The 25770-nt window shown below is 38.6% G+C and overlaps 1 protein-coding gene across 1 annotated transcript in view; it reads left to right on the top strand.

Moving 5' to 3' along the window:
- MYO16 (myosin XVI) overlaps window positions 1-25770 on the top strand; it is a 317122-nt gene that overhangs the window by 5039 nt on the left and 286313 nt on the right. The window contains exon 2 of the mRNA XM_076361144.1: window positions 15929-16192. Within this exon, the coding sequence (XP_076217259.1) occupies window positions 15929-16192 (264 nt within the window). The remainder of the gene's footprint in view (window positions 1-15928; window positions 16193-25770) is intronic.

Below are 25770 nucleotides of genomic sequence, written 5' to 3'. Positions count from 1 at the left end.
ACAGCCATCCCTTTAGTTTAGGTTGGTATTTCACGATGGTGTCAGCTAACTCTCGTGTCATGGTTTATTTCTGCAGTAAGAGAGCTAAGTACAACATGGCTGCAGGGAAAACTTCCTTTTCCTTGTACACGCTCGTGACACTGTGACCCATGGCATGAGGTTAAGATTATTACTGAAATGAGATGCCTAGCATGACCGAGAGACCCTGCCTGCTGAAAGTGAGGCTGGGAGGAAGAGGCAGGAGTCATCTTCCCCGGGAGTCCAGAAAGAGCGAGAGGAGCAGCTGCGTGTGACGAGCCACTGCTTGGGAGTTTTTAGATCCCGTGAAGACGCATAAAGCAGTTCTGGGGGAATAAAGAGATTTTGATGAAAGGTATTTGTTTGAGAAGCTTATACTGTAAAATACGGAAAAGGAATGCTAATACAATGCACAGTATTTCTTATTCCATTTTGACAGACTGAATCTGAGTCTGACGTATCAGTGATACACAATGGAGATTTTTTTAAAAAAAGTTTAGTCAGTATGATAATTCAGATGTCATGAAGGATATCTGAAAAATTAGGTAGAACTGCTTTTTAATTCTGCAGTCAAGAACAAATGGTTTTTATCTTACAAACCTCGATAAAAGTAGAGCCACAGCTAGAACATTTTTATTCCTGTTAAACTCTTTGTGTCTCTGTCTCTCTCGCTGTAGTCACAGGATAGGTGCAGGCCAACAGGAAAAAAAGGAAATTATTCGTTCAACCTATGAACGCTAGTACTTCTGTACCAGCTTAGGATACTAGATTGATTTATTTTTATTCTCCAGTTCTGGGGTTCATTTGACAATGACAGAGACTCAATGTTATTTTTTTAATTTGAACTCATTTTCTACCTTGCCTAAATATCAAAAAGTTAGAAATCTTGACACTGGATGCCAGGAAAAAGGTAAAAAGAAGCTTTACTTTAATATCTGTATTTAGACATAGGAAGTGATATTTAGAAAAATATGTTTTGGGGTGACAGCGACCCAATTATCTTTGCACTTTTGTAATACTGGTCATCTAATAATTTGTCAGTTGTGCCTCCAAGTAAATAATACTTACCTAACAGTAACAACTGACAACAACTTTCCTAACAATAACAACTGCTTAGAATAGCATTTGGAAATTATATTAAGATGAAGATTTATATTAAATTGGTATTTGGAAAAATACATTTTGAAATAACAGCAAGAGGAGCAATATTAACTTGGACAATTGAAGGCTACAAGATTTCCAACTTTGTATTCGACTAAATATAGGTTCTATTTATAATATTTTTGATGGAAATCACAGTCATTCCCCCAAAAAAATTTATGTCAGCAGTTTGTTTCCCACTGTAAAAAATCTGTCATGAGAGAGAAGCATCAGCATTTTCTGAGGAAAACTTTACTGTGAACTTGTAAGGAAATTATAAAAAAAAAATTGTATATTTTTGGTATTTGGAGTGTTTTTTTCTTCTAATATAGTGATTCTGCTGACAGCAAAGAAATCTAGCCACCCTGAAAATAAGATGAAAGAAGATTGTAAAGGTCAAAGTATCATATTTTCTTACCATATTGGCACAACGTGCATGAAGTTTCAGAATTCTGATATTACATTTTTGAGAAGATTGCTCTAAGAACAGAGAACAGAAAAAAAACCTCAAATCTCTCTGTTTCCACATGTGAAATTGTAGCGATACAGCAACTTTTCCTCACAAAGTTTGTGAAAGTTTTGAGACTAAGGAACATATTTTCATTCCTGAAGTATATTTTCACCCCTGAAATGTATTTTTACTTCTTGCTCCAAATAATCACAATTCCTTTTCTTTCTCATTTCAGACAAATTAATATACTGCATCATGGTAAATTTTGCACAGTTGGTAAGTTGTAAAACCAAAGAGAAAATATTTGTAGATAATTAAATTAACACCTGCAACAAAATTGCCACAGTATAAACATGGTTATTTTAAAGCAAGTAAAATTTTAAGTTGAAGTAATTCTAATTTGTTCTTAAACAAATGGAAATCAATTAAGTCAACAGACATTTAGTTTGATTGGGAACAAATAAAGAGTTGTCCTAATGCAAATTTTTTAATCTATCATAAAGGAGCACCACCAATTTTAAAAAAATAATGTTTGTTTATTAAAAGGTATATTTTCCATTTGTTTGCTTTCAAGCAACTGCCTTCAGTGCAAACAACAGCAAAATAAGACCCGCTAAAAGAAATCTTCAAGTTCTAGTATTTTGACTACTGGACATACCTTCAGGTAACAGAAGACATGGGTCAATCTGTTGTAACCTGCAGAAACACGAATGCAAGTAGTATCGCCAAATCTGTTTTCCTTGCCAGCGCCATGCTTGTACACTGAAAGACAACTGTCCCTGACAAGTTCCCCCCATCTGCAAGGTGATTCAGAGAGCTAGGATGCAGTCCATTTTTTTGGCCAGTAAGAATGGGAACTGGCAAGGAGTGTGGACAGGAGGGCACAGCGCAGAAGTGGAAGAGCATTTGGTCATTTATTACTAGGTTTTTACCCAGCTAGAACACAGACATTCCTGTAGGGTTTCCACTTGGAAGTGTGCTTTACTCTCTTTTACTTCATAGTCGATTTTAAAACAGAAAATGTTATTCTTGGGAAGAAGGAAAACATGGAGTCTGATATCTTTGGCCATAAATCCTATTATGCGTGTCTCTCTATGCAATATTACTTTTCAGAAGAGATCGAAGTGATATTCAGAGCATGTAGACGGGCAATAGATCTGGGCCATACCACCTCAGGCTGGTGGAGTCCTGCTGTGGTCCCATTCGGCGCAAATCCGGTTATGAAGTATGACATATAAAATATATATGGGACCTTTTAAAGACATCTACAGAGATTGGAGCGATTTATTAAGGTCGTATTTTGAAAGCTAATCAATGGCTTTGAAATGTGATCCTTTTACTATATAAGGAATCAAAGCTTTCTCCTGTAAAAGTTTTGTAAATGTTGACACCTAAGCTGAGGAGAAGGAAGGAGGGAGGCAGGCATGTAGAAATTTCCTCTTTTTTCAGTCTTTGTGGAAAGAGTAGTATTGTTGTCTTTAGGTAGCTTATTGCAGGAGGCTCTAAGAAAATATGTGAAAACAATGTATCCCTTACTCAGCACTCAGTTTATGTGGAACAGGAGAAATTTTATATTCAGATTGCAGATGAAATGGATGCCTTGCTTTTCAGGTGCTTTGCTCTGGACACAATTGTTTGATTTTGTTAGCTGCAGTACTAATAATGTTAGTTACGGAAGTGGTATGTGTAAATCACATAGACAGTTGTGAAAAGTAAAGCTCTTAAGGCAATCTAAATTACATACTTAATTCCTCCTAATCACCAATGAATATATAGATTTATTGTGTATTTGAAAGACTTTTTCTGTCTTGTAAGCAGTAATGTTGGAGCTGCAATAATAATTTCTGTTAGATTTCTTCTTCAGTTCCTTCAATAGCTTTGAAGCATTTTTTATGTTTGTCTTGTTACTTCCTCGGTGAAGGAACTTGAAGTTTCATGTAGACTAGGAGTCCATCCATTGACACTATGCTTTTTTTCCAGTTTGTCAGATGACATGAAGCTGTTCAGTGTCTTCTTCCTCTTCTTCTTCTTCTTCTTCTTCTTCCTCTTCTTCAGACAAACGATGAACCGGATTTCCCCACTTTAACTTAACCCAGAAGTGATATTGCTATGCATGTTCACAAGCAAGTGTGATAGTGATTCTCTGCACTTCTTTTTCTTATGTTACAGGTGCCCATACAGCTGTGCTATAATATTATGTGACCACGAGTATAATGCTAGATAGTAGATGTGGAAGGTGACCTTAACAGACTGTTGTAAACTCTGTTGTCAGGACAGCTGCTCAGCCTGCTTTCATTTTCACTTATTCATGAAGATCCAGCTCAGACTAGCAACCATCCTTGCTATTCTAACCACAGCCCGGGCTTACCTAGGACATACCCAATAACTATCTCTCCAGCGCAAGGGAGAGAAATCTTTCAGATGCCAACGGTGTAGCTCTCCATACCAGAAATTCTCCTGGGTTTCTTCTCCACTTTACTGGAGGGTTGTCTTTACAGAACTTTGCAGGGCCATCTGGAGGTGCCAGAGCTGAGTGAGTGAGCGAGTGAGCGAGCTGCTCTGAGTGCCAGAAACATTGGACTGCTGTGCCCACATTGGTGCTTTTGTGTGGCTATCCACCCAGTACACCAAACAAGGAATCTTGTGGTCTTACCTGTTAATCTCATCCATGTGTGTTACTTTTATCTTGGTACTCTGCCTAAATTTACACTATATTAAATTCATTTTATTGTTCCAAATTCCCTTCCTTTTTATGCTATATAACCTTTCTTTTTCCCTTTCACCCTTCAAATTTCTGTTAACTTGTCTCTTCTTAGTCACTGCTTAGCTAAGCTATGCATATTTAATTCTTTTCATCTTTCCTCATAAATCAGTCCCTCAGGCCCCAGAACCATTTGTGGTAGTTTCTTTTGAACTGCTCCAATTTGACTGTCTAGAATTGAATGCAATATTCCAGATAAGTTGCCTTTCTGCAGAAAGGAGGAGGGCCTGTTTCCAATCCTTTTGCTATTTGAAAACTGAGGTGGCAGTCCCTTGATGTACACTGAACAGTGACCAAAGGCCTACATATTCACTCTGCTGCAGATTTTTTGTTAGCTCCGCTGTACTGTAAACTAGTTTTCCATCTGCTTTTACTTTACAGTAATCTCTGTAAATGATTAGATTGCGTGTAGAACCACAGTCCTCTTGGCACAGGATTTCCTTTCCTGTGTGCTCGCCAGTCCTTATGGTTAGGTCTAGGAACCACTGTTTCCTTTTTGGCTTTTGACTACCTGTGATGTATGATACTGAATATCCTCTTTGTCTTGATCCACATATACCTTTTTCTTTTTTTTTTTTTTTACTAAATTTGTTGCATGCAGGCTTTTGCAAATTTTGATTTATGTGTTTTTCGCCTGTGTTTTCTGTAATTCTCATATGCTGTATGCCTCTTGATCCCTGGCGTATTTGCAGCCTAAATAGTGATATCTGAGAATGTCTGTGATGAAAGAACTGCGCCAGGTTTTGAAACTCTCTGATTTTTTGTTTCTTTTTCAGACATTAATTTACAGTAAAACAGTTGGTTGTTTCTGCTGCTGTCCAGCTTTCTCAGCACCTTTGAGGCATAGCAACTGTAATTTTTGGCTTCCTCTCACTGTGCACCTATGTGTTAATTCACTTTTCAAAGTTGCAGATTTACAAGTATCAACAACAGTCTTAGTGTTTTTCATCGTTTATTGTGATCTGAGTGTCCTTGGTCTGCGTAACAAGCCCTTTATATTATACTGTGATGGCAGGAAGAATTTTCCAGTGCATCTGTTCCCAGATGCACGTCCTCCCCTCCTCTCTGTCCTATATCTGAAAGTGTCGACTAGAGAGGAATGTATTATTACATCTCCATTTACTGCACTGTAAGGAAATAACTTTTATCTTCACAGCTTAGTTGTGACTTCATAAGTTTTGCACTGCAGCCAAATAAAGACAGCCAGGTCTGTGCAAGGACTAAAAGGAGATTTTTTTCCTAGAGGACTTCTCATCTCTTCCTTCTTATCTTTTTTAGTGTCATTTGGCAAGCCCAGATCTCCTTTGCTCTCATTCTGCCTTCTGATTTGGAGCTTCTTGAGTTTTACTTGCTGTTGGTGTGATTTATAGCAATTTAGATTATTAAAATATGACCAAATATGCTGATGTTATTTTCTCAAAGGCTTTGTGAGTGACAAGCCTTATTAAGTGCCTTATATTAATCTAATAAATATACATTGCTTGCTTCTGGAAATGCCAAATAATGAATGACATAAATTCATAGATCCAAAAGTGAACAAAAGATTATAAGGGTTAGCTCAAAACAGCCAATTTAGTTTTTCTTCTACCTTGTCTATATATAGATATATCTTAAAAAATGTGTTAGTGCAGTCAGTTTGAATCAGATGACTGTTGCTTTCTGATTACTTTAAACTCTCTCTTCAGATCCTGACATGGGGACTTACAATATTTCTTTAAAGAAATTTAAAATCAGCTGCTTTAGGAATAATATTGTTAATCTTCGGGAAATGTATAAGCCTATTTTGCTTTGATTTTCCTAAGGAAACAAAGTCTGGGTGACTATGTGTGTGTGTGTGTGTGTGTGCATCTTTTAGTTTTTCTTCCCATCATAATTTCCAAACCTGTTACACAGTTTCAAGAAAATGTTTCAAAAACAGGTTAATCATGACACAATTTATTCAAACAAGTGAGCAGTGTTTGGTACTACATTGCCTAGGAATGTTGTACAACTATTTCATTATGGTTAGAAATGATAATGTTGCTTTTCTACCACATGGGTATCAGGGTTAGCTTAATAACCATTGAATCTCTTGTCACAGAAGATACCAAGTAGTCTTAAGTATGTTGCAAGGAAATTTAAGCCTACTGCAAGTAAGTTCCTTCTTCCTTGGGTGAAATGCATTGCCATGCAGAATTGCCCTTTGCACCACTTACCTTGCTGCAAGCAGAAAGAAAGATAAGGTGGCTAGACAGCATTCATAGAAAAAACTTCAAAGGGTCTGTCTGCGCTTTGTAAAAAAAAAAAAAAGGGAAAGGCATTGGACCGCGTGTGGTCTGCAGGATTGTTATTTAGCTCACTGGCTCAGTTTTGAACAGTTCCAACTAGCCCTCTCTATGGCAAAGGCTACGGACGGTATCTAGAGACCTCTTCCCATAGACAGCACGGATGAAATTCCCCCAGATTATGTGCTCTATGCCCTGTCCAATCTTCCATCTATTTCAAAAGGCTTTGTAGCCTCAAACACTGTTCCCTGCCTACACATGCTCTCCTACTACTTACTAGAACATATACAAACACCTTTGGTTTTATGTTGTAAAATTCCTTTCTGCTGTGTTGCAGTGCAGCCTCCACTTTAGGCACTGAGAAATTTAGAAGCCACAAGAAAAGATAATTATGTCTTACAGCACAACAGCACAGCATGACAGTCACAGGAGAATCAGGACCATGTACTATGCAGTCTAGATATGTTTCATTTGTTCTGCATGAACCTTCACCATGTGAACATGAGCCAGTATGTAACACTTAACTGGCGAGCCAGAGATTGCTTCCTGCCCTTCTTTTATGTACTGGAATAGAGGTATCCAAAATCAACATTTTTTTTTTTCTTTTTGGTAAGGGGATACTGGATCCCAAGTTTCATGGACCAGCTGCTTAAAAACCTTCCTTAAAGTCCAGAAGAGTGGTAGGTAGTGTTTCAGCCTATTGTCTGGACAGTCATTATATGGAGATGCTGCAATACAGCTCTGAATCCAGCTTGAGGATAGACTTTCATCTCCTAAAAGCTCAATTATCTGGAATATTATATGAGAAGAGATGAATGGGTTAATGTGTTTTGCTCCTCTCTAAGAGTACACAGTCTTTTCAGTTGGAAACTCCAGTGCTCCAGAGCAGACAATGGTGTTTTAGTTTGTTTTACGAAAGGTTCTGATGTTTGCGGGAGAACGTACTTGAGGTATGCTGTGGTTTGTGGGAATCCAGACGGCACCTTTGTCTCATCCTCCAGGGGAGTATAGAAGGATGACAGCAGTAGAGATGATATGGAGACAGCCGCTTTACCAAAAGAAACAGTATGAGCTTGAGCAGATTGTGTCTGTTCATTTTGCTTGCATTCATGTAGTATCTGGATGTGATCCACAGATGAGGGCTACTGCTCTGGGGTATACACAGTTCCTGTCAAACCATTCAGACCTGTGAGTTCCCTGTGCTTCAAGACAGTCAAAAGAAAATAATAATGATATTTTTTTCTAAAAAATGGGAAGAACTCTTTACATATGTATTTGAAACCTGTGTTTTATTACACTGAAGGCCAATGCATGGGCAGGCAGTTGGGCTGCGTTTATTGAATAGGCTGGCACACAGTTAATGACTTTTACCTAGAACATAAAATATCCATATGTTACAGATTGCTACATGACATAAATCAGAAATGGCAATGCAGAGCCCTCTGTTATATTTGATTCATTATCATTCAGGCTCTCTTCTATCACTACAAAGGCAAGATCCCAAACTGGTTGATTCTTTGATTTAAATACAATAAATTTTTGGAGAATGCCATTGTAAGTTCACTGAATTGCTGATAGATAGATAGATAGATAGATAGATAGATAATAGAGTCTATTAGAAAGCCTGTAGAGTTGATTAATAGTGTCTGATAAGTAACTTTTCCTTGGTATCAAGCTGGAAATTGATTGCAGTTCCTGCTTACCAGTCTAGTCACATCGAAAGGCTCTTGAAGAGCAGCATTCAGGAGTAGGGTTTTATAAGAGGATGGTTGCTTGAATGTGCTCAGGATTGCTCTTCAGCAAAGACAGAGTTGGGCGTTAAGCAGAAAATGAGGAAGCTTTGTGTATCTTGCCATTTAAGAGCCCTAACTTTGTAATTACACCCCAAAAGAAGCTCTGCTTCTCCAAGAAGAGGAGAAGCATATCAGCTTCTTTACTGCGATGTGATTTATTCTCAGAAGACTTGCCATTAATTGAATTCTTTACATTCTTTACAAGGTAAATAGTTTACATTTATACTGCTCCCTCATGATTATCTGCCTGTGGGGTGGGGAGGGGAACCAAGAAAAAAGAAAAGGAGTAAGCCCATCACTACAGTGAGCAGAGCACTGCTGACCTGATGAAAACGCTTTAGCCGTTAAAATCAGGCTGAGTGGTTACGAGCACCGCGCTTCAGTTACAACTTAATAAACGTAATGGAGAGGCTGTTCAAATGGTAAGTAATTTTCCCTGCGTGGAACAAAGGATTTTCAAATCCAAGTATTTTGATACTGACCTTAACATTGCAATTTGAGATGGATTTAAACTAATCTAGCCCCTTCTGTGGGTAAGAAGTATTTCTTTTTGAAACTGGAAGATCAGTAGATGATACATAATAGCTTTTGATTCCTGAAGAGGGCACCTCTAAAAAATGAATTGATCTGTGGTCCAGGCACCATAACTTCAGTTAGGCTATTGCATTTGTATCACTGATTTCATATGGAATTCAGTTCAGCTGCATAAATACTGATAAATTATTATTTCTAATTTAATACAATAAATTTAAATAATATGCATTGTTGGTAGCAGAAAATCATCAGGTATAGTAAAATCATTATATATAACAGCAAAGTGCATTACTGAAAGGGTCAGTGCTCTAGTTTCGGGTCTGATTTCAGTTATCAAACATGGGGTATAAATTAATGCAGCTTTCTGAACTGGATGAAGCTGCACTGATTTACACCCATCCGTGTATCTGGGTCTGAAAGTGCCAAAGCATTTGCTGCTCACCGCATGCTTTTCCCACATATCTTTGTTAGTATTGTGAATATGTTTAGCTAGCCAGCTTTAAAAGTGTCATGTAATAGTACAGTATTTTTTTAAAAATGGCACTTTTTTGTTATTTAATGAATGCTAATCTATTTAACAGTTCACTGAAGTTGTTGAAATTTTCAAATATTTTATATTTTTGAAATTCAGGACAATTTCAGGTATCTAAATTAGAATGTAGGTGTTTAACTGTAGTTATGAAGAGGGGCTGATACCATATCTTTAGGAAGAACAGACCAAGATTGGAGCTGAAGTGTCAGAGGACCCAAGCTAAACACAGCGCATGTTTCAGAGGATTTTTTACCCTTTTTCCTTTAATGAGATCAAGATGCTTAAAGAATATTTTTTAGGTAGCAGTCTCAAGTAGATGCATTCTCAGAATCTCAGACTGCCATTTTTCCAGGTAATTTAAGCCTTCTACATTTTGTTTCTATGCTATAAAGACCATAGTCCTTCAAACACGCAGAAGCTTAATTATTCATTGTTTAGAATATAATCAAAATCAACATGAATGTTTACATAAATAAAGGCAAGCATGTGTCTTAGTATTTGCAAATTTGTAGTTTTAAGCATTATGCACCATAATTCTGTGTCACCTTATTTGAGATGCTTGCTGCATTAAGCAATGTCAGCAGTTTGGTTGCGTGTGTGCCTTTAACGAAAAGACAAGTTTTTTTAACTTGCCACACTTTGCAAAACACACTATTCCCAGGGTCCAGGAGAACTTACTTCTCTGAATCACAACAGCAAATATTTATATCACATGAAAAGTCAAAATACAATACGTATGACCACAGTGGCAAACTTTTTTGTAGTGCCTGTGTGAACATGTGTATAGTCATTCAGCTTCACATTCTGGAAATGCCTCCTGACATGTGATCCAGATTAGATAGAAACATAATCACCCCCCGGCAATGTGAATTACCTTCTGAGGTGCATTTTTTTAGGATGACTAGACTCCCAATTTAAATGCCAGAGCAAGTGATTAAAGTTAAGTGACATAAAGCCGTAAGAAACAGAAATATAAAGGAAAGCTGTATCAATATGGTTTCTGAAAAGAGGTATGGCAGAAATATTCCTACATACGGCGAAGTTACTTGGGCTCAGATAACCTGCAGGAGATGGAAGAAAATGCCTGTAGCAATCACATTCTTCTTCTCTGTTTATATTCCGTCACCCTTCCCAAGCTCTTCATGTTGTTCAGGAGCTGGTGCTTGTAGTGCCACAAAATATTCCTTCTCTCACCTTCACAGTGAGAACCGGTGACAATTCAAAGCAAGCAGTTCCTCTTTACTCAGAAATCTCTTGTTTGTACAGCCAGGATCAAGCTCGTAATTTGTGTTGTAATGCAATTGGCACTCTGTCCAACTGTGAGTAAATTGCTACAATTTTATGAACAGGTTGTTTTGTAGCAATGATTCTTCTCTTTCTAGTGGTTCAGGGTGGACCCAGTCAGTGAAGCAGCTCTATGCTAGCAAACATCCTTGAAACATTTTTTTTTTCCCGTTAGTTACAGTGGTAGTGACTTCCTTTGTCCTGTGCTGGTTAATAACCAATATAATATAATAAAAGGAAATCTGGTTTTGATATTTCAGTGTTTCATAAAGGTTTTTCTATTGTGTGCTTATACAGAAGACGCAGACCTTAAAACCAGATACATACCGACAATCGTGTTTATTCTTGTCGTTTTGGTCCATGGCATCTCATTAAATAAATAATGCCCTGGTAAGCTTTTTCAGTGTTTTGATGGAGACACTGCTAATGAGTTATCCAGTGCAATATACCATGACAGTCACAGTGACCTTATCGAATCACTGTACATAACTGTGATTTGTCATACACTGAAGCAAGAACCACATGAAATAATCTTCAAATATGATCTTTTATGTAATGAGATATAAACTCTTATGCAAATTGATTCAGAAGGCAACCTTTCTTCCTACCAACAAACCTTTCCTCATGTTACCACACTGCCTCCTGACTAGCATACTCAAAACCAGCTCTGGTTGAGATCATGTTTTCCATGTATCTTCTGCTATTTGAATGGGTCCCATATAAGGTTCTTGTACAAGTGCAGTGTGACAGTTTGTGCCGTTATTCTCACATACGGAAGAGAAAAGGATGGGCAGACCTGCTGCACATGTTACCCTTCAGGAGGCTCTAATAGCTTCTCTTTTGAGCCTGGCTGTATCTGAGTTTTCAGTCTCTAAACAGTAACAGTTTACATCTGTCTAATAAAGTTGTGGATTTTTTTTCCTGGAGGTTTTCTTCACAGCTGAAGCTGTTGCTGCTGTTGGCAATGATAAATTAGGACAGAGCGGTTGGCATACTTTAAATGGTAGAGCTTAATCCTGAGGATTGGGCCAACAGAAAGTTTGGGCAGTTCAACAAGGGAAGTGCATATTTTCATGCTGAGACAGACTAACCCTATGCATTGGTACAGCCTGGGAACTGACTGACTTGAGATGCAGCCCTGCATGCTGGTTGTTAATAAGTCAAACGACATAGTGGGCTATATTAGGAGGAGTATGGCCAGCAGACTGAGGAAAGTCATTGTCCGCTTCTACTTGGGGCTAGTGAAGCTGCACCTGCAAGTATGTGTGTAGTCTTGGTCCCCCCAGTGTAAGATGGCCACTGAGGAAGTGGAGTGAGGGCAGCAGAAGGCTATCAGGATAATTACAGAAATGACAAAGCTGAACTCTTCTCAGTAGTGACAGTAGTAACACGGGGTAATGGCCACCAAAAAAACCCAAGGCATTTTTGATAGAAGGCAGTGCAGTACTGGAACAGGGTAGCCAGAGAACTTGGAGAATGTGTTAATGGAGGTTTTCAAGACATGGTTACCCGATCCAATGTTGGTGATTAACCCCCTGCTCAAAGTGACACTAAGCCATCCCCAGAATTTCCTCCAGAAGCATGTCTATAACCCTCCTGGGTTTGAGTCTAGCTCTCTCGGAGTGATAGCTAGGAAGCTCTGCCTCTTGTGCTGTCAGCAGTTCCCCGCACTCACTAGGCCACCACAGTCAGAGCAGAGATCTGTCTGGTTCTAAAACTGGGACCGAAAGTTGCATGCCTTAAAGATGAGCATCTGAAAGATTAATTTAGAGAGTTTGCCTTGTCTGCATCTATACTATGTTGTTTAATCCAGGCTTAACCTAGCGAGGCTGCTGACCTGCAGTTATTATATCCACAGTCAGATACTGATCTCGTCTGAGATGTATCAGGTTCCAGATGTGCTGAGAGAAAAAATCCCATCTGCAACTTATTACTGAGTTGCTGTGACCAGTGCCCAAGTGGATTAAGAGTCCTCTTCTCAATCTGCCTGAATTGTTTGACTCCAGCCACACACTGGAAACCACTACGTGAGGCCAGTTCTGGCAGTCAAGCACTGTTCTTCATGGAACAAATAGATGGGCACTCATGCCAGCTGAAAGTCATCGCAGTGGAGAGGCAGAGGGCACTAAGACAGCCACATCCTTCCTGAAACTGGAATCTGGCTGTATGAGCTCGTCTTTGCTGTGCTGTATTTGACCAAGACTGATTAAGCTGATTTGTTTGATTTCTCACCCTGGAGGAGCAGAACACTGTGACAGCAAAGGTGTCCTACAGCTTGCACCGGTCTCAGCTGTGATGTGGCAGCAAACAGTACCAGTTCCTCCTGAGCGCAGAGGCTGCACATGAGCTAAGCTGAGGAAAAGCAAAGATACAGTTGAAGTCTGTTGTCAGCAAACAACACTGATTTACGGCTAAGACTAGAACAACAGCAACGATTCTCACCCTCAGTTGAGTTTTCCAGATACAGACAGCAACTTCAGCTGTAGCCTGTCGGAGCTCAAGTGCATGGCTGCTCCTTCTTCCCTTCATAAAAGAGAAGGAAGGAACAGAGCAGAAGTAAAACTCTTGTACAGCTGGACTCTTAGCTGCATTGTCAAACAAGGTTTAACACAGCAAGCTGGTTTTCCCACTGAGGCTGCGAGCCTGGTTGGCAGGCATTATATGCAGATTTAGAAGTGTTGGGGAATAAGCTTAGAGTCTTACAAGCCAAAAATACTCTGTAGGCTTAAGGCATGGGCACTGAAATATTTTATACAAAGCAGAACAAATCTAATAGGGAAGATTTGAAGTTTGCTCATTCCCAAGTCCTATCATGACAGAAAGGGGATGCAGTCGCAAACTGCCTCGGGCTGAGGATGGTCTGAGCACAGATCTTCTGTTTGATTGAATGCTCTGAACACTGGGACTGAAGCGGGGAATAAAGTTACATCTTCTGCAGCTTTACAGAGCTACCCTTTCATTTCCTTGTCTTTTTTGACATGTGCTCAGAAATGAAACATATCATTTCAGGTCAAATGGAAAATTTTGTTTTATATAGAAGGAGCTGTTGGCTTTTGATGTGCAAAAAGAAAGGGTTTGTGTTTTGGTTTAATGCAACCCAATACTTTTTTCCAATTTTTTAGTTTGACAACTCATTTTCGTTTAACAAGAGGGGCATGCTAAGAAAGGAACAGAAATTATAGAGAGGGAAAGGGTAGCCTATGTTAAAATAAGTTGACTGAACTTGACCTGTAGAATTGTATTCTGTATCTGCTTGTGTCATGGAGTTTCTCAACAAGACACTCTGGGCACTTTTTGCATAAATGTATGCTCCTCAATTTTGGGAAGTCTGGTTTGAGACCTTGGATTCTAATTGATAGTGAGGACATATAATATATGATAGAATCTATAATAAAATACAATATATAATATATTATACAATATATAAAATAATACAGCATAAATATATAATGTTAGTTTATAGAGGGATTTACATGCAGACCTAGGACTATCACTTTGATAGTATTTTATTATGGTATTATGATACATAATAGTTTATAGAATACTATGCCTTTAAAGCAAAACAAAAAACTTCAAGAAAAGCATATAGAATTCTTGGATTGGACACCCAAATTTAGTGATTTAAACCAAAAATAAATCATTGTCTTTCAGTTCTACAGTAGAATGTAGATAAGAATGCCCCTTTATCCCTCTTTTTTTTAATGAAAATAAATCAATATTTGTGAAGCGCTTATGTGCTATGATGATGTGAGCTTTTACAAAAGCCTGTCAGAAAATTATTAATTATGCCTTCAGAGCGGGGTTTGAATGGTATTCAGTAGATTAGACATATGTCAAGCGACAAGGAGACAACAAAGCGGTCATTTAGTCAGCACTACTCAGCTAGAGCCCTGAATGAGGTAGAGGTCTTTTGATGATGTAATTACAGATTTAGCAAAATCGTTAGGCAAAAGCAGGCCTAATTAAAATTACACAGTAATGCTTAATTTTGGTATTTCTTAACTGCCCAAGGTGACTTGAGTCTATATCCCCTTCAAGAGCTCTCCTGTCAAACTAAGGAGAGAAAACCTCTCCCATCTGGGCTGCTGACAGTCCTTAGAAATTACAAATTTGGGCATCTAGCTCCCATATGAAGAGAACTTAAGTACGTATATAAAGTAGAACATGAGAATCATCAAATGGTCTTAGGGTAGGTTAGTGGCTACATCGTTGATGTGGAAGGTGTGGACTCACATCCAAGGACTCGGGCAATAAAATTATCTGACACTCCACTAGTCTCCTTTTGTAACAGAACTGTCCCCTGAAAAGCAACTAGCAGCAAGTAGTCTCTTACGGTCTTCAGTCTCAGTGGAAAAGAGAACATACTGGAAAAGAACATTGCTGTTATTGCAATGTCAGTAAAAATATCAGATTTAACAGTAACAACAAAAGAGGAATCTGACTTAAAGGTAATGCTATGAATGTTAGGATTGACTGAATCAAAGACACATTTGTGATCGGTTTCCACACAAAGATTTCAGTATCTGACTGTTTCATTAGAAGATTCCATTTGGATGGCTCTATACAATGCACAAAAAAAAAAAAAAAAGTCATACACGTAGTTAGGAATCTGAAATTACTTTGATGTTTTTAATAGATAGTTGCCTGAGTACCCACTGCATGCTACTGAACTCATTATAATTATGATATGATTATTTTTCTTCTCACTGAATAACAGGAATTTGCTAACCTAAAGCAAGATGAAAATCAATAAAAAGGAAGCACGGGCATCAGACTGGCTTTTCTCTGCATAATAGTCTCTTGTTTGTAAGCAAATGCGAGCCACTTGAATTATATTGAATTATTTAGGTATTTTGCCCATCTCACATTTGAACTTTTAGACCTATTTCTGTTCACATTTGTTTACACGAACGGAGTTAGCTTTTAAAAAATGCATCAGTGATTTAATGGAATTAGTTATGTGTTGTTTCCAAAAAGTAAATGATAATGATATATACTCTCTGTAGTCAGCATTGGTCGAGTAGGAGGAGCTCACATGATAGAGTTACACTTGGTTAGAAAGGACAACAAGAAAATTGGTGGAGGTTTCATGGCACGTTTGAAAACACGCTGTTGCATGATCTAAATGTGTTTTTCTTTAATTTCTTACAGGCTGTTTCCAGCTATGTAATGTTTTTCGGTCCCATGAGATGGAAATTGAGCAGTGCTTGCTAGAGTCCCTCCCTCTCGGCCAGCGGCAGCGGCTGGTGAAGCGGATGCGCTGTGACCAAATAAAGGCATATTACGAACGAGAAAAAGCTTTCCAGAAACGGGAGGGCTACGTAAAAAAACTGAAACATGGAAAGAATCATCGAGTTCGTTTTAATCTTGCTGATATGATACAGGATGCAATCATACGTCATGATGATAAAGAAGGTACTTAGTAATGGTTAACTACTTTTTTCTTTTTGTATAACTAAAAGTTTCAGAAGAAAAGCTTCCCTGTTCTGCTTACCTATCTTTAGGAAAAATACAATTTCACTTGATAGTAATCATAAAGTGACTGTTGTAATAGAATATACAGGCATGTATTGCGTACAACATATTGTAGCTTGTTACTGAAATGAATAAGGTGTGGAGAATAAACCTTCAGAAACCTAATGAATTTATTCTGAGGTTAATATATAGAATCACAGAATCATAGAATCATTAAGGTTGGAAAAGACCTCTAAGATCATCGAGTCCAACCGTCAACCCAACACCACCATGCCCACTAAACCACGTCCCTAAGCATCTCATCTAAACGTCTTTTAAATACTTCCAGGGATGGGGACTCAACCACTTCCCTGGGCAGCCTCCTCCAATGTTTCACCACTCTTTCAGTAAAGACATTTTTCCTCACGTCCAATCTAAACCTCCCCTGGCGCAACTTGAGGCCATTTCCTCTCGTCCTATCGCTTGTTACTTGGGAGAAGAGACGACACCCACCTCACTACAACCTCCTTTCAGGTAGTTGTAGAGAGCGATGAGGTCTCCCCTCAGCCTCCTTTTCTGCAGGCTAAACAACCCCAGTTCCCTCAGCCGCTCCTCATAAGACTTGTTCTCCAGACCCCTCACCAGCCTCGTTGCCCTTCTCTGGACACGCTCCAGCACCTCAATGTCCTTCTTGTAGTGAGGGGCCCAAATATGTATAAACTAATGTATTTCAAAACCAGTAAGGACTATGATCATCATTACCTGTGGCCTCATATACCTATATGAGCCATAGAATTTAACACAAGTTACTTTGAAAATTAGTTTCTCAATTTTAGCCAAAATCTGGAGTAATGAATGCTGCTGTTAGTGACACTGGCCTGGCTAGAGCAACGAGATGGTGTTGACCCATAGTCATACCAGATAGTGGGTCATCTTTCTGCTTGTGAAATGATGTTTATGTCCTTTTGAAATACATATCCACATTTTAGGGGTTCTGCTTTTAGTTTCCTGGCATTGTTTGAATCCCTGGTGCAGCTGACAGTAATCTGAGGAATTCTGCAATTTACTCCTCAAAAGGGAACCAAACCTTGCAGTAAGGATCTCTCAAGTTTTAGAAGTCCCCAGGAATCCCCATACTGTTGTGTGGGAGGGATATAAGAAAAGAACTGATGCAATGCTTTTAGCAACCCCTTTGCAAACAGATTTTATGGCAGCTCTTTGTAATCACATTAGCACAAAACTTCCTGAATAAGGAAGGCTCTGAAATAGAGTCACATCACGCAAATGAATTGGCAAGTTTCTCCTAATTTTTATCAGTTTGATTAGGTATGGGTTTTTTACTCACTCCTGAATCTTCATTTTAATGGGCATTTGCTCTATCATTGCTTATCACTGAGGTATAGTCCTACACATTTAGATCTATACAGAAAATGAATCAAAGAGCTCTTCTCTTCAAGTGAGTGCCCAAGGCATCATTTATAACTAAGTTACAAATAAAATTCACAAGCTTTCATTCCACTCTCCTACTGTGTAAAAGTACAGGGATTATAAGTGAAGATCTTCCTCCATGTTCCCATAGCTCCCAGCTTTCTCTAAAACCCAAGCAGAATACTAGATATGACTTTTAGCATTCTGTAAAAGTCAGATACTTGAGGCTATTTTTGACATTTATGCTGAAGAAATGTAGCTTGCTCATTGGAGTGGTGATGGGGCATCAACAGTCTTTTGTGTTGCCCATACTTGGCCTTGAGCTGCACCTGAATCAGAGCAGAAAGTTCAGCAACTGCTGAGACTGAATAGCATGAGCATAAAGGGAAGATACCTCAGGCAGAGGAAAGTAAGGTGGGGGAAAAACAGCGATGGTGTCCTGCACTTGAAACAGATAAAATAAGTCCCCAGAAGCAAGGAGCTTAAATAGCCTGCATATAACCCCAGTGGGACTAACAACACTATCCTGAATTCGATGCCTGTGGTCCTTTCACAGGACTATGAAAAAGTGTGATTGTTGTCTTTAAGCAGCTTGTGCAAGTGCCTGTCGTGATTTTAGCCAAATGTTCCCAGAGCCTGTTCACTTTGAGCTGAATAATGCTATACTAAGAACTGTAATCATGTGATCCAATTTAAAAAAAAAATAAAAATTGAAGCTCATAGACATAAAAGCTGCTCTCCTGCTATTGTTGCTGAGTGGAACATCCAACCGTGACTCTTCAGCGAATATATCTACATTAGGATTTCAGTTCAAATTAGACATCTGCTTTTGTAGTAAATATCATATCCATTTACTGTGTTTGGTCTTGCTTTATGGAGCATGCAAACTAGATTCCTTTCAGACAAAACTGAACTGGAAGATGTGCTCTGGAAGCACACCTAGTGCCTCCAAACAGTAATGGGTTTTCAATCCATAAGGCCAGGCTAGACGTAGGCTGAAGAAATCCCGCTGAAACAGGTATAGCTGGGGAAGTTGGGCTTTTGGCACCACCTGTTTCCCTTGTCTATTTATTTATTTCAGTCATTCATTCAACATTCATCATTCATATTACACGTCACTGTTTACTAATGGGTATATATAGCCAGTAAGCTAATTGTGATGGATCCTGGTAATTGCGTGGAGTATCCTCCACCTCACTGCAGTTTCACATCAGCCCTCCCCTTCACCGGGTCCTAAGGCAGGAACGACTGCAATATAAGGCTGCAGATGGGAATGAGCACACATTTCCTGGCTCTTCAAATGTCAAACCATCTCTTCAGCTCCCTGCTTTTGGTGAAATGGCCTGGGGGACTGAGAAAGAGATTATAATACTGGGTCAAGCAAACAAAGGTGGGAGACAGGTTTTAACAGCCTGTCAGCCTTCCTTTCTTCCCGTAAATCCCTGTCTGGTCTCCAGGATCTGGCTTTTACTGCACAGTGTGCTCAGTAATCAACAGCATTCCCGAATGTGCTCAGTTTGAATATAGGGAACCAAATTCAGTAATAAGTATTAAAAAATGCTTCTCTTTGGAAAAGCTGGGCATTGAACAAGAATTTTTTAAAAAATAGCTCAATCCAAGTAAGTAGCAGAGAAGTACCTTAACATGAATTAGTAAGAATAATTTAATGACATAGAATAAAACCCCTTCTGCCATATGAAGATAAGTTGTTATTCTGTGAAAGAATGGGATTCAGACTGATCTGAATATTGTATATTTTGGAATAAATGCTGAAAGTAATCAAGATGAGAACTCAGCAAATCTTAAAAAAATCAGTTTTGTTTACTAAACATTACTAATTGGCAGCAGGGTGTTTTAATGCAGTTTGAATGTTTTTACTTTTTCAGAGATAATTTTCGAACTAGACATTTTGTTTATAATGAGATATTTAATAACAAGTGTAACGGTGTGTTACAACATATTCAGTACTCGAATAGCTTTGGTCGACTAAATTCTATCAGGCGACACCTTTCCTTGTGGGTAATTAATTTTGTGAGCTTGAAGTGCAACGGCTTTGAAGAGATGAATTCCAGTCAAGGTATAATATAACTCGTCTGGCTGCGAATAAGCCTGATAGTGCCATTCAGGATGTATGGGCAGATCGTGGTGTCCAAGAAGAGGGCTGTGCAACCTGGATGCTTTAAATTAAATAACTGGATACACATAGAGTCAACTTTGTGATGAGAATGTATATGTTTTTGTACTGTTTTTGTGATCCTTGGGTTCAAAGTGCTTATAAGTCCTCAAGCTTCACAGGTTTCAGGGTGTGGGGTTTTTGTAAAATGAAATTGAAAGTCTCAAGGCTAAAATTATGGCATTCATACAGTTTTCTTCCAGTTTTACCCTTGGAAGGGGGTATAAAACAACAGAATTATAAAAGAGTAGCCTCTTCCACAGAGAATTGCAGCTGGGCCTATTTTCTTCAATTTTTAGATGTATTTAGGAATTATTTGCAAATCTCGGGCTGTTAAAGGCTTTACCCACGACTATGTGCTTCCTTCATTCTTTAAACTGAAGCGCTACCAAAGTCTGTTTGACTGTCTTCTCCTCCTCTGAGACTGTTAAGCAAAATCTTGCCTGTTGATGAATCCTGGAGTAGTTTTACTTGGTTTGAGGTCTGGTTATAAAAATTTTATGTCAGTTACACATACTGATTAAGTAGAAAATGTGGATACATTGCAGGGAGCTCATGGAAGAGCAATAAAACCAGGAGAAATTATAGGGAGTGATTAAAAAGGAGGAGATGAAGACCTATGAGCGTGATAAAGCAATGCTCATATCTGAACAGGTTTGAATGCAGCTGGTAATAATTCAGCAAGAAAGAACACCCGTTCTATAGGCGTAAAAGACAGCTAGAGATGGATGTTTTTCAGTTCTATGAAGGGAATGCAAAAAGTGTAGTATACAAAGTGGAAAGACGACACAACGGTAGAATAGGATAGAAGTAGCTTCCCAAATGAAGTCTAGGGGCTCATTTCTTATGGAATATCATAAACTATATAGACTGGACAGCACATTTGGAAATGGTGAGAAGTAGCCTGGTTTGGTAGGTGAGATAAATTGGATATCATGAATATATATAAAGATGAATGTATAATGTGGCTAGTGCAGAGACATTTCACACCTGAGTCTGATCGGAATTTCACTCTTAAGTATTCATTGTCTTTGTTATTCATGAAGAATGCAATATATCTTCTCCAAAATTACTATAGCAGCTGCTACTGGGCTCAAAATGCATCTCTGATACTGCATGCTAATAGATGTGATCATTAGTTTGCATTAAAATTAATTTTAGAATGGGCTTTTAGAAATTTTTACTGGTGACCTGCTTTGTCTCAAGTTTAGAAATGAAATATATACTCATTATATTTCTCACAAAGTTAAAAACTAGCAAAATGTTGTATCTTTGTTCTGTTTGGAGGCGTTTAAAATTATTAATTTTTTTTTTTTTTATTATTGTTCCTAACTGATATTTAGCCTTTTATCTGACCCAGGGAGATTGAAGGGAAATCTTCCTTCTCTTTCTCCCTGCAGCTTCCTGCAATTTCTCTTTTTGAAAGTAATATGCTTTTTAGTGCTGTTGGTGGGCCACATTCACCCACACCTACTAACAGTGAGCATTTTGAGAGATTCTGCAACTATCATTCTCAGCGACGGCATGTGTAGGAGCAGAAGCTGGTGAATAAGTGAGCGCACTGTGTTTTCTGACACCTGTTTTGTACACCTCTACTGCTGGCAAGGGAATACCTGTAGTTCATTTGCCTTTAAATCCTATATAGCTTTGTTCTGTGAGATGTTAAATCCCTATTAATAATGGACAGCAGGATATTTGTCCTGCTGACATCAGTCATATAATTTTACTGCAAACTGGGAGATGTAGCCAAGCAGGCTTCTGCATCCCATTCCTTCCCACTCTGAAACAGGCACCTACACTTAGCATTAGCGTGGACTCAGATTTTCTTCTCTGATACGCATACTCCAGTATTTGCTGAGCCTGCACATCGGCTTAGACTCATGTACAAGCAATTAGGAAATGAACTGAGCAATCAGGAAATAAACTAAGTGAATCTGAGCCTGAGTTTCTGCTTCAAATACAAGGTAGTCATGCCGAACGGGTCTTGGTATTTTGGCCTCTTGAGAATAAGGTATATGCATCCTTCCTGAAGCAGTGGTGGAGTTATTGCCACTGACAACAATGGGAAACAGTGGCTGCTTTGAAAGAGGTGATTTTTTGAGTGTGAACTGACAGATAAACTTGCCATGATGAAAACAAAAGCTAAAAGTGAATGTGACAGTCCTGTTACCCAAAATCTAACGGGGGGGGGGGGGGGCGGGGAACTGAAGCACTGGGTTTAGTTTCAGTCATCTTTTGGTATATTCTGTAACCCAGCCTTTCAGAAATCCTGCAACATTACCCAAATCATACGACTGTCAGAAATTCTGTATATGTAGTATCTTTTGTTATGAAAACTCTAAGTTGTAATGTAGTCATGATGTATACCATAACGTCTTCCATGCTGGCAGGGCGTGGAAAGTCAGGGTAGGAAGTCCAGAGAGCCAGCAACTCAGTCTTGGGACAAAAGAGGTACTCCTGTGACAATCAGCATTTCAAAAGGGAAATGCAGATTCCCTAAACCTAATTAAAGCCTATTTCATCCTTTTGATGGGCAGTATGCTGATTCTGTGGCAGCACTGTGATTCTAAATAGCCGCAATACCAAAGTGAGTGAGTGTTAGCACTAATGCTGCATCTGTAATGATGATTCTGGGCCCTTTCCTTGAAGGTTGAGCCTGACCCTGTGTTTTACTCAGCCCTCCTCAACTCTGCCTGAGCTTCTTCCCAACTCTGCAGAGTTACCGGCGTGGCCCTTTGCCTTTAGCAGTAGGATGCGATGGCTGGGGACAGCCTCACTCTCCCTTCTCTCACCAGGGAATGCCCGGAAAAGATGGTTTAAAAAGCAGAAGATACCAATATCCTACTTTTGCTGTAGTGTCCACTGCTGAGGGAGGCCTCCCAGGACTGGGTCCTAGCCCCAGCAGATTGGCTGCAGAGTAGTTGCTTAGTGAAGGGGAAAAAATAGGGATCCCATCTCACTTTCCCCCTGTGATGCCAGTATCTCTAGCCATTTGAAAGATTAATGCTATTGTGAGATTTGGTAGTATCATGATATTTGGGAGGATTGGAGTAATCACTATAATGGGAGGTTTTAGTATTATTAGTTCTTTTTCGTGAGCACTGTAAAATGTGCAATATTATGATAAATTTCAGTTACATTAATCAAAAGGCTGTGTAAGGAAGCATAAAGGGGGTACAGGTGGGGCTGGTGCTGTAGTGTAATTTGCATTCTAACAACTTTGGGTTATGAAAAGGGCCCAGGGGAAGGGAAAGCAAAATCTGTTCAAAAGACGAATGTATCTCTAATTTGAGGTGGCAGATGAGCTGACCATTAACTTTCAGTAGTTAGGAGAATGTGTCAAAGATTCCTATTCACAGAAAAAATATAAAAATAATTTGAAACAGAAAACTGAGGCTGAAACCGAGCTGAAGTAAAGCACATTTTTTATTATTTCCTTGCATTGTTTCCAAATCTACTGACTTCCTATTTTTGCATCTTATTACAAAAGGCTTGCTTATGGTTTACTGGTCTATCATTTTCAAAGTTGCAAAGCTGCAGTACAAACAGCTTGGTTGCTTACAAACAAGTTGTTCTGGAGAACAGTGGGTTGCACTGCCTGTGTCTGGCAAACATATCAGGGCAAACTTACTGATCCTCAGAGATCAGGTTTAAGAGTTGCCAGCAGTCTTTTTAAAAAGCTGGAAGAGCCAGGATTTGGGCAGTAGTGACAGGTTTGTGAACGTAAGACTCCATTAGGTGAAGCCTGTTGTCAGGTAGCAGGAAACTGGAGAAAGAGGCTGAGGAATGAAGACCACTGAGAGTGCGTAATGTAGACTATTTATCGCAAACATTTGTATAATTAAGAAGCGTGGGAATATATTCAGTTAACCTGTCTGCCCTTGGGATTCTGACTTTCAACCTACCTTTTTAGATGTTCGATGACACCTCTTCTCAAACTGATTGCAGGCAGCTTTTCTGATTTTACCTGTTGCATGTGCTGGGATGAGTGGTTAGAAAGCGAGGCTCTGAGCATGGCAATGTCTTGCTTTTAAAATTCACCAAAGCCTTGGATGAGGATTGCCTTTTTGTGTGTCAATAGTTCAGAGGCATCTTTGCTACTAGGCAAGGCTGAAAGATAAAAGAATATATTTACCAAAGACAGAGAATTGCAGTAATAGAACAGATTTACAGAAAGACAAAGTAATAAAACTCATTATTATGCTTAATATTTAGGGAAGAGGTGAAAAATAGGTGTAGCATTAAATCTGTCAAGTTGGGTCTTTATCATTAAGCCAGAGTTTCCTTAAATTAGGCAAAAAAAAAAAAATCCATCTTGAGTTAAAAAAAGGTGACTCTTGAAAAGAGGACCTCTGTGTGAAAGTTCAGATCGATCTTCTATGCCACCCCAAATTAAAATAACCCACTCTTGTTTACTTCCACCTTTAAAAATCTTCCTGCCTTGTTTCTTATGATTTATATTTAGTATCAGCTTCTTTCGTTCCCTTCTCCTCCCAAAGGTACTTTAATTAGCATTTCTTTTGTACACTATTTGTCTCAGCTACAGCCTTCTGAAGAGGCAGGGGTAAAATTTTATAAGTGATATGATAAGAAATATTAAATGCATGGGGTATTTTACTATATATATAACCTTGTTATACATGTATTACACCAAGACCATAAAGGCCAGAAATATAAACACGGTTGGTGGATCAGGATTAGGTTGTGTAATCTGAGCAGCTATTCCCAGTTCTCTGTGCGCTCTTGAATTTACACTCTCTTTTGGGAAACCTTCTCACTTTCACCAATAAACTCTGGATGCATCATTCCAACTCTGAGCAGGACAAATGGTAAACAGTTGTAGCGTGTTTAGTATGCACATGTAAACCTTCATGACAAAAGAAAGCCCCCAAAATAAAAACTGGAAATGTTGGGTCAAAACCTATATTAATAGGAAATGAGACCAATTACACCAATTAGTATTTCACTGCATAGTGAAATCATGAAGAAGGACCAAAAAAAAAAAAAAAATCAAATTAATCTAATCTCAGTTTGAGGAATTTAAAACACAACATAATCAAGAACATTCAAACCAGAACTACAGAGCAGCAAAAACGTATTTGAGGGATTATATACTCTGTATTTCCTTACCTTAACATGCCCAGTCCTTAAAATTTAAAACACAAATAGATTTCTCAAGTATTATAGTGCTCTGTTTCAGGATTGTGCTAGTATTATTTAATATATTTTAATTTTAGATTACTATTTGCTCTCACTCTAAACTTCATCTCAACTTTCCCCCCCCCCTACTGGGAAAGCATATGAAATTCACTATCTATGTAATAACAGAGGGCTTTGCCCATACAGAGCTATTTTGGATTTTACAGTTAGTTTCCTTTGAATCAGAGGAGAAATCCGTACATTAGACGATAATCTAAAAGTGACTATTGGCAAACGTTGATTTACTAGGAACTATTGTAGAAGAAAGCACAATACATATGTATGATAATTTATACAATTTAATATTTATTGTCCAATCCTTAAGAGACATGAACACTAGACACTGAATAGTGAAGTCAAGAGACTATTCAGAGCATATGAAATTAATGAAGTGCACAAAATTTTGCCTAATCAGGGCTCTTGGAAAGAAAAAAAAAAGTATACTGTAAATAAATACATCCACAAGACAGATAAATACATGTATTCTGTACTGGGAACTCATATGTCTGTAACTTTGGAAGATACTAACACAGCTGACTGTCAGACATGCTGCTAGTGATTTAATCAGCTCTGTATATAGAAAAATGAAGCATCAATCAACCGTCTCGATCCACCCATTGATGAAGAAGCTGTTTCGAAGGCCCGGAAGGTAGGGGCACATTTCAAACCAGAGCAAGCCTTCAATCCCATAGGTTCAGCATGGTTGTTAACCTTGTTTAGCTCCATGTGTGCTGAATTC

This window comes from Aptenodytes patagonicus, chromosome 1 (genome assembly GCF_965638725.1).
Source record: "Aptenodytes patagonicus chromosome 1, bAptPat1.pri.cur, whole genome shotgun sequence".
NCBI classification, from domain to species: Eukaryota; Metazoa; Chordata; class Aves; order Sphenisciformes; family Spheniscidae; genus Aptenodytes; species Aptenodytes patagonicus.
This window is presented reverse-complemented; position numbering and strand designations above follow the sequence as displayed.